The following is a 10,513-nucleotide window of genomic DNA, read 5'->3' as shown; positions in this document are numbered from 1 at the left end:
ACCAACCTAACTATTCCCCGGTTGGATGCAGTTTATTTCTGAACATTCTATTCAAGTGCATTATTGAAGTTTTGTTTTATTTCAGGTAACCAAGTAACAACAGACGATGGAAACACGCGTCTTTCAAAGGATACAGCTTCTTACAAATGTGAAGATGAACGAACTCTTTCATTTAGTGGAAGGAATTCATCAATGTACATGTACGAGTTTAAGATGACTGTCAGAAATGTTGTTATTCAAGCTTTTAACATAGTTAATGGTACACTATCAGAAGGTAAATAATTGTTTTGGTTAACGATATTACCGGTATTAAGAAATAGTAGCAATCAAAGGACATTCTACAAAAACAAAACATGATGGTTCTTTTTTTTAAATTTCTTAAATAGTGTTTTCTGTTCGAAATAACAAGAGTCTTCACGTTTAAGTTGATCATCATTAAGTAAAGAAAATTATTTAAGATATCGACCATCAAAGTAACAATATCTGTAAAATCTGTTTGAAAAGATGACAAAAACTTGAAAAACTGAGCCGGAAAATATATATAATCAAAGCACCCATTTATCTTAATGAGATTGCAATTGAATTTTCTAATAAAGACGGCTGTCTTTGCTGGTTGCTAGGTACATTTGTTAATCAGATGCAATCTAGAAAGATTTTCATTTATTAGGACCGTTTCATTTTAATTTAGCTTCACTTTTAACTGTAAATTTCGGTTTGTCGATATTGACACAACATCGTAAAAACACTCGATTCGGTTCTTGAGTCATGTTGTCAGTATATATGGTTCTTCGAAAAATCTGACTGTAAATATATGTTGCAAACAATATGAAGCCTACTTCTGTATCTAAAAAGATAAAGATGCTTGATGTATACTTACTGGAAATGTATTGAAACCATTAAGGTATCGCGGGTGACACCCGCCATCTTGAATTGTAAAATAGTAGAAAACAATCCGTCTAGATCTTTAATGAAATGTGCAATTTTTCATAGAAGAATGAAATTCATTTGTTAGACTTTTCATCTGAATGAAGAAAATTGTGTGCTTATCATATTTTTGCGACTGTTTTTTTACAAATACAGTTTGATTTTTTTTTTCATCTTTTTTTTTCAATTTTTTTTAACTTTGCCATATAAAGGGAGATAACTAATGTTACTTTTATACTGGCGTGTGTTATTATTTTGTTTTATAGCAAGAAAACGCGTCCCATGACCCTAAGTTTTATTTTTATTTTCTGAAAGCCCATTAGAAGAGCTGTCTGTTTTAATCTTAAAATTCTATGGTTTAGTTTTCTTTCTATCACATAAAATTGTGTTTTCCATGAATAATTCATGCAAAACCAGTAGCTTGAAAAAAAAGCCCTGTGACCTATAATTTTTATTATAGATTTGAGAAAGCCATGATACAAACTACATTTTGGCAAGTTATTAAAATTTTCTATCGATTTTAATTTAGACCCCCATCGACCTTAAGGTTGTTATTTTCTCCTATGGTTGTAGGTATTACTATAGGCGCTTCATATTTGTTCCTGTGTTGTTATGAATCACATGTCATGGCTAACTTAATAAAGATCCTTCTGCATTCCATTTTGTTTGATGATATGTTGCTTTAAATTTCAAAATTTTCTTATTATTCTGCAAAAAAATTGCAACAGGGAACATGCTCTTTATTCAAAGCCGTAACCTGTAATTTTTCACATCCTTTTTATTCTGATAAACGTCTCTTTGAAAATCATACCATGCACATCTCCTTTTATATATATATTAGTTTTTTTTATAAATTTTCTTTCAAAGTGGCATAATGGTTTCTGAATGTTGTAGTCAGCTTCAGCTAGTTGACAACTTCGACAAGTGACATGAATATCATAGCTCAACTGGTTCTTTTGGTTAGGTTGATTATTACTTCATGAAGACCTTAATTGGGGATAAGCCGGGAAATCGTTGTTCTTGTGTCAGAAAGAATCAGACTAGTATAATTTAATTTACATTCTGTTTACAAATTTCAAAAGCCTTGGAAAGTTTTCTGCATCAAGACTTTAACCCCTTTTTTATTTGAAAATCTTATATTGTCAAATTGAAAGATTTCATTTACTGATACAGAAAGGGACTTCCCCCCTCGTAATATAATTTCGATTTGACGTTGGGAACAAAAGTTGAAGAATACGAAGTCACGAATCTGTACCGACAAATATATAAAAATTCAAAATCTAGAATCACTTTAAGAAACATTGCTAATCATTGAAAATTTTCCTCATTCAAGCTGAAGAATGTGCTGTCGATGAAACATCTGTTGCACCAACAACTACTGAAACAATTGAAACGACAGAACCAGATGTCACCAATACCGGAAGTAGTACAACGATGGTTATAACGGATGAAACAACACATCTCATTTCAACACCAACAGAAACTACCCCTGAAGGAACAAGCAGCACTCCTATCACACCAAGACCTGATGATCCACCTATACAATCTTACTCTGCACACGGAGAAAACGGGACTTGTGTACTCATACAATGTGGAATTCAGTTCGAAATTCATTACAATACAACAAATCAAAAAGTATATAAAAAATTATATAGACTTAGTATTAAGAAAAGTTATCTTGGACTTGTCATGAATATTCATAATATGTGCCTGTCCCAAGTCAGGAGCCTGTAATTCAGTGGTTGTCTTTTGTTTCTTTCTATTTGTGTTCTGTTATTGTTTTGTCATAAATCTGGTCGATGGATTATTCGTTTGAATATTTTTTCACATTTAGTCAAGACGGAACTTTTTATAGCTGACACTGACACGGTACGGGTTTTGCTCATTGTTGAAGATCGTACAGGAACCAGGAGTTGCTTAATAAATCCACATCATTTCGAATCTGTTGGATAGTTGTCTCATTGGCAATCATACCCCATCTCATTATACTGGGTATTGTAAGATAAGGTAGCAATGTATAGCTTACAATGTGTGTGCTAAAACAAACTCCATACCTGAAGTCTTATCCCTGTCAAACTCCAAATATATTCTTTTATTCATACAGAAATGACAAAGTCCATGTTTTAATCAATCACTCAGATAAAAAAAGTTAAAACAGCAGGTGCACAACATCATACCTTGTAGAAGAATCTGCAAATAGAGGAGTTCAGTAGAACCGTTTTCAAGGAGCTGCAGATTGATATAAGCAGAAGTGTCCATGTTTTGGTTTATGATAACCCCAAAGTCATTCAGATCAAACATGAAATAGCATGTGCAAAACTCTTAGCGCTGGAGTATAATTTGCACATTTTGTGTAATTCTGTCATAATGTTTTCAGGAGTTGTTCATATCAAAGAATGTTGTCTTTTCTGGTTTCAGCAATCATCAAAAGTCATTGGAGTTCCAGAGAGAGTAACATTTGATGGAGGTTGCAATCAACCAAACAATACACAAAGTCTTCAAATACAGTTCTATGATAACTGGGATCTCCTACTTACATTTTCTCAATTTGATGACAGAGGAAGAATAAAATTCTATTTGTCTGATATAGATTTAACGGCCAATTTGAGCAAAGAACTTTTCCCCGATATCGATAATCCAAGTAAGTGTTATAATACATTAAAAAGACTAGTAAGTAAAAAATACGAATACCCCCCCCCCCCCCCCCCCCCCCCCCCCAAGAAAATAAATTAAAAAATATAACTCAAAGATTCAAAATCACTGTTGGAAAGATTTGAAGAGTTGTGTGGATTATTTCAAATCATATCTTAGTCTTGAATTGAGGTATGGTGGTGAAAAAAACTGTCATGTTTTAGCACTTTTGCATATAGTTGCATTTCTTCCATTCTTGAGAAAGATAAGCAGCCTTTCGATAGATAAAATAAGCTTAATGTATTTCAATGTCATTAGGTCACTCTTGCACAATTTCTTTTAAACTCAGTCATTTGATATTTTAATCATATCAAATTCACGATTTTTATGTTTAAAATTTATATTTTTTTCAAATAGAAGAAAATAACGAAATGGATATTGCTATTGGGTAATCAAAACTTTGATCGTTCTGTCAAAAAGGAGGAGGAGTTTCGAAATAAAACTCCATCTTTGTACATATTTTTTAATGATCATCACAAGATGTCAATCTTAACTGTATCACTTTAAATATTTTTAAACATATACACTAAATTATAGAGCACAGATCTCGACAAACTAAATATTCAAATCACAATATTTGACTTGAATTTTTAGTTTGTCGAAATTTGTGCTCTATAATGTTTTATCAAAAATAATGTCAAAAGATCTGTTTTTCACGACGTAAGCGCTGTATGTTTTAGGTTCTAAAAACCAATGGAAATTGACCTGTTAAATTTTCATCGAATTTCGAGGAAAATCAAAATTTGTGCTATTTGTGAGGTCACGAAAAGAACGATGATTGATTTCGTAAATTTTCAACAAAGAAACCTATTTCCTATCTAGTCATTGTTTTGCTATGATTCATTATGATAATGGTAAATACATCTTTTTTGAAATTTTAGCTGGAAATAAGGGCCTTAACTACCTACCCCTTTGTAACAATGTCTCAATCTTTTAGTGTACTCACGTTATTACTGAATCGTTGAAATAAACAATATACCCAACAATTACAACAATACAAATTTTGCATTTTGCTTTAGTTTTCAGAAAAAACATAAAAACAAATTTTGCAAAAGATACAATAACAGCTTCGACAGAAGGCAGTTACAGATGTACAAAAGAAGCAGCATTTCTATTAAAGGATGGAACTGTTATGAGTACATTTAACTTGCAGTATGCAGCCTTCCAGAAGAATATAACCGTTTTCTCAGACTCAGGTTCGAACATGTTCAATGGGTTTATATATTAAGTAACATTTGTCATATCACAGTTCGTCAATTGAAAACCAATTGTTATCGGTTGTGTTCTCCTAGACGTTTATTTTTTCCGAATAATTTTTTTGTTTTGCTTATTGTTTTATTAACATTTTCCACACAAGTATTCACCAGTGCAATCTAAGATTAACATCATGATGGACATGGCATTTTTTTAAGGTGTTAGTATACGTTTTAGCAGCAAGTTTCCAAACAAAACCTTATAAAACGATTATAAGTCGACGTATTGAATACCGATGGACAAAGAGCTACATAATACAACAATACAACTCAAAAACCAAACCATAAAATGCTTTCTCTTGTGCCCCTTCCGCCCATTAGCGCTATTATGTAAATTCGTTTCACTGAAATTCGACTAATATTCCAGTAAACTTTATTTAAAATCACAGACATTAGAATTTATATTTGCTTCATGTTCTGAATTTCTCTTGGAAATTGATACTTATACTAAATACTAAAAATTAAACTTAATATCTCGATAAACAAGAATGTAAGCAATCCCAATGATCATGAAACTGTCCAAGTCCCATGACTCTTGGGGATTTAATGGGCGAACGCGCTTACGCTTTCTATTAAAAAAAACAACATGTGTTGCGAGATTGTCAAACACTAGCACAAAAAGGCCCATTCAGCACCAATAATTAAAAGTAGACTCCTTGGGGTTAGGTGCCGAGGTACGAATTTCCGACCAATTAAAACCCAACTTTGCATTTGTTTCATGTATTAGTGAAAACTCGTTCCCCTTTTGTGCCTCATCCATCCCGTTCATATCCTTTTTGTATCATCTACTACATGTTCATCGTCCCAGGCAAATTTTATATATCATCTACTACATGGTCATCGTCCCAGACAAACGTTTTGTATCATCTACTACATGTTCATCGTCCCAGACAATTTTTTTGTATCATCTTCTACATGTTCATCGTCCCAAACAAACTTTTTGTATCATCTACTACATGTTCATCTCTCCAGACAAACTTTTTGTATCATCTACTACATGTTCATCGTCCCAGACATACATTTTGTATCATCTACTACATGTTCATCGTCCCAGACAGACTTTTTGAATCATCTACTACATGGTCATCGTCCCAGACAGACCTTTTGTATCATTTACTACATGTTCATCGTCCCAGACAGACTGTTTGAATCATCTACTACATGTTCATCGTCCCAGACAGACTGTTTGAATCATCTACTACATGTGCATCGTCCCAGACAAACTTTTTGCGCTTCTTGGGCGTAAAAACCCAACAATCAATTAATCAATCATTCCAAATAATTAAAAATATACATAGAGTTGTACATAATCATTTTAATCTAATTTTTGATTATAGGGATATCGGAATGTTCGTCAGATGTTGAAACAAGTTCCGTTATTCCTATTGCAGTTGGTTCTGCACTTGGTGGACTGATAGTCATCGTTCTGGTAGCTTATGCTATTGGCAGGAGATGCAAAGAAAAAGGAGATTACGACACAATATAAGAAGCTGACATAATAAAAATATCAGATAGTTCTCATGCATTGATGTAATTTTACTTTAATACATTGACAATATAACGAATGTTAGCAGAAATTCATGTACAAAAAAGACACTAACATATGAATGTAAATCTTGATAGTAAAATGTTGTGTAAGCGATATTCAAACGCATAAACAATGGTAAACGAAGAACATCGATGAAACATATAGTGTAATACATAAATATTGATCTATATTATTTTTTGCAGACAACTGATAGCATTAAAATTAAATTTTACGTGTAATTATAGTTATGGATTCCATCTGTTACTTCAAAAATGTAAAATACATAAAGATTAAATATTTATATTAAAATAACTTAAGGAGTGGTGGCATGATTGCCATTGAGACAACAGTACTATCCACTAATAATCAAAGGACAAGGAATAAAGGTCACCATACGGCCTTCAACAATGAGCAAAGCCATACCGTATAGTCAGCTATAAAAGGCCTTGACATTACAAAATGTGAAACTCTCAAACAGAAAAATCCAACGGCCTTACTTTCAAAACAATAAACAAAAATCAGATGTGACAGAGAGAAACTAACGACAACCATTAGGTTGTAAGCTGCTGACTTGGGACGGGCACTTAAAGAATGTTGCAGGGATAATCATGTTTGAGAGCGATCAACCAGGTTCCTCTCCCTTAACCTTGGATAGTTATATGAACAGCACAACATACGAGCAGTTGAAAGGGGATTAACCCGCCATATCGGCACGAAGCACAACAAAAACTTAACAAAAAGACAAACAACATGCACACATTACCATGTCTCTTAGCAGTATCACATGGAAAGAAAATGAAAGGAAATTAAAAAAAATCAAAATGTCGAAATTATTTTTAGTGATCAACATGCAATTGTTGTACGTTTGTTTTTTCTACATTGGCTATAGAGGTATTAGGGGGGGGGGGGGGTTGAGATCTCAAAAAACATGTTTAACCCCGCCGCATTTTTGCGCCTGTCCCAAGTCAGGATCGAGCCTTTGGCCTTTGTTAGTCTTGTATCATTTTAAATTTTAGTTTCTTGTGTATAATTTGGAGTTTAGTATGACGTCCATGATCACTGAACTAGTATACATATTTGTTTAGGGGCCAGCTGAAGGACGCCTCCGGGTGCGGGAGTTTCTCGGTGCATTAAAGACCAATTGGTGGCCTTCGGCTGTTGTCTGCTCTATGGTAGGGTTGTTGTCTCTTTGACACATTCCCGGGCCATTTCCATTCTCAATTTTATTATCTTATCAGAAAATACAGATTTGTGTCAATTAAGAAAATCTTCATGTCTCATATTTTCTGATTTTTTTATCTTAATTAAGAGATAGATTTCATATATATGTTCTATTTGCTTGCTGTTGTTTATATATGTCAAATTGATGGTTAAGGAAGTATTTTACGGTTGACAACATGTGAAGAATTTTTTGCGGAAACAGAAATAAAAGAAGATTGATAAAATGTGTTTTCTAATCATTCTGGATGCATATATGACATTCGTGTTCCAGATGATATTAAGCCATTTAAATGTTTCACATGCTCATTATAATAGCATTATATACATGTTCAATACACTGCAACTATCTGAACTTTATTTGCCGTCATGGGTCAGTCAAATGTATATATAAACATAGATACAACACGACTGCGCACCGGTAAATTTGAATCTGCCATCAATTTTCGTTATGGTCAAACAAGGCGATGAATCGGTGAAGGTAATTTGCTTTTTTATTTCTCTTTTATATGACATAGCATAATTAAAACCAAATGAACTTCGATAATCACCAAACACATCCTTCAAAGATTGTACATTATACTTATACATCACATGCAGAGTCGCACTTTTCTTTCATGTCAAGACAAACTCGACCAATCAAGAACTGATACTTCTACCGGGGTATGTGTTCTAGTAGTTTCAGTCTAGAAGCAGTAACCAAATGATACTGTTGAATATTAAACATGCAACAATGAAGAAAGAGTTTGGTCCAATTTCATCTAAATTAATTTTCTTCTATGTCAATCAAAACCAAATTCAATCGGTAGGTAACTATATGTTTTGCCTTGGAGCTACAATTGCATTTTGTCCTTCGATGCTTTTTGAGAAAAAAGTGCAACAGGCTATAAAAAGATGTTTATAGGACTGAATAACATTTTGTATAGATTTTTTTTTAATTACTGAAAAGTTTTAAAGTAAATCATCTATAAATTTCACGATAAGTTTCAACAATGTAATTGCAAGGTAACTTCTTTGTTTGTCTCATACTTCAGATTTAAAGAAAGCTTAGCCTATCCTGAAACTCAGTCAGGAAAAAAGTCAACTGGACTCTTTAACCTTTGATTTGTAACAACTATATTCATCCCTACACAACTGCACATAAAAAGAGACTAACTATCTGCAATTTATCACCTTTGTTGGACATGTAAATAGACAGTCCGAATTGAAAACCATTCCATGAGTAACCGACTGTGGTCCTATTTTTGCATATTCACGCGAGGCAGACTTCAAAGGCTTCTCAAAATTCAAGTATTATTTTTAAACATTACGTCCCGATCTGAAGATGGTGTGTCCTCTTAATAAATAATTCAAATTTGGTGAATTTCTATGTTGACCTCATCTATCCAAGTCTGCCATAGATAAGAGATACTAGTATATCTGATTCATATCTTGACTGAGAACTATTTCATCTGAGAGTGAGGGTCGATGAAAATTAAACTTTACGACAAAAGAGATGACTTCGAGTTATACTATTCCAAAGAAAGGGTCGAGTCCTCTCTCTGAAAGTTTTTAACACTTAGGGAATATAATTTGGATTTGTCATAGCCGGTTTCCAGCCCTCGTTTATGACTCCCGACAGAAACTTACCACCAGACTTTTTATTTGTCATGAGTAACACGATTGACGCTACAATTGAAAAAAGAATATTTCCCAGTCAGACTTCACCGTCTATAATTTATTGGTGGGGTTTGTGTTGCTCAAATGTGTTCAGTTATATGAGTTGTATTTTGTGATACTTTAATTTTAGCGTCCGTGTTGTTTCTTTCTGTGGTGGTATTTTCAATATTGTCCTATTTCATACTCTCAATTCAACTTTCACGCACAGTGCATGGACTTCCACTATCTGTGGTTGGTGTTGCTCAATCTTTGGTCTTCAGTATATATGGCGTGTTGTTTTGTCTTTCTTGCTTTTTGAAGCCGCTATAGTGCTGTCCGTCTTTCTTCGACTTTATGGTTTTAGTTTGCCACCTGGGTATCTATTTACTATTTGTTTTTATTACAAACACAACACAATACAATACGTTTTTCGGTCGGGTACACCAAATTTGTTGCAAACAAAGATAGGACGTTTCGGAGTCAGAATAATGTTTCCGAATACGGTAACTTGTGTTCTTGTTGACTGTTACCTTGTGAACTAGCATGTCAAAAATCCGTCTCAGAGTGTCGGTCTTGTACTAAGAATAGTTCATATTCACATCTCATTAACAAGTTCATGTCGTGATATGCATGAGATATTTGCCGCTGAAAATTAAAAACCAATCCACGATCATCCTCCTATAACATACATATACATAAAGAGTATTTAAATTTACTACTTGTGGATTATATGAGAATGGCTACTCATATACCTTCACTTGATGTGCATATGAATACAGGGATAATCTAAGGAAAGATAAATATTGTGAGACCCCCTTACATATACACATAATATATAAAAGCCTGTCAAAGAGCCCATGGCCATATATATACAGATAATACAGAAAAATCCTGGTTTGTACTTTTTTACGACGGTGATAATAATTCATTTGTACGAAGGACGAAAATTGTCTGCTCCTAATTTGAATTGTCTCCCTTTTAATGCAAGCTTAATTTTTTATTAGTTATTATATCAAAAGATCTAGAAATACTTTCAGCATTCAAAATCTCAAAAATAGATTATCTAAATTCCTTATGATTTTCAACTTATATGAAACTAAAACAAAAGGACACATGCCTATAATTTTTCTCATTTCCCAACAGAATAAAATTCATGACATTTACATAATTTCACTATTCAGATGAAATAAACAACTATTCTTTGTCTCCAATACCCGCCTCCCAAAAAGCAAAAGAAAAAGAAATGTATGTCTATTTTAAA

At 33.2% G+C, this 10,513-nt stretch overlaps 1 protein-coding gene across 1 annotated transcript; it reads left to right on the top strand.

The window, feature by feature from the left end:
• The first annotated feature begins 90 nt into the window (after positions 1–90).
• On the top strand, positions 91–6,628 carry LOC127698692 (LAMP family protein lmp-1-like). Its single transcript, XM_052202318.1, has 5 exons — positions 91–274; positions 2,258–2,559; positions 3,343–3,565; positions 4,635–4,811; positions 6,206–6,628. The coding sequence occupies exons 1-5, from the start codon at positions 193–195 to the stop codon at positions 6,352–6,354; spliced, it is 933 nt and encodes a 310-aa protein (XP_052058278.1). The 5' UTR covers positions 91–192; the 3' UTR covers positions 6,355–6,628.
• The last annotated feature ends 3,885 nt before the right edge of the window (positions 6,629–10,513 follow it).

The sequence above is a fragment of the Mytilus californianus genome, unplaced genomic scaffold (assembly GCF_021869535.1).
Source record: "Mytilus californianus isolate M0D057914Y unplaced genomic scaffold, xbMytCali1.0.p SCAF_4, whole genome shotgun sequence".
NCBI lineage: Eukaryota > Metazoa > Mollusca > Bivalvia > Mytilida > Mytilidae > Mytilus > Mytilus californianus.
Note: the sequence above shows the minus strand (reverse complement) of the source record. Positions and strands in the feature narration are given on the sequence as shown.

Excerpts from the sequence above, each read along its gene's own strand:
- LOC127698692 (XM_052202318.1), top strand. The coding sequence starts at position 193 with ATGTACATGTACGAGTTTAAGATGACTGTCAGAAATGTTGTTATTCAA. Across the intron at positions 275-2,257 it reads TAATGGTACACTATCAGAAG|CTGAAGAATGTGCTGTCGAT; the intron begins GTAAATAATTGT and ends TCCTCATTCAAG. Across the intron at positions 3,566-4,634 it reads CCCCGATATCGATAATCCAA|TTTTCAGAAAAAACATAAAA; the intron begins GTAAGTGTTATA and ends ATTTTGCTTTAG.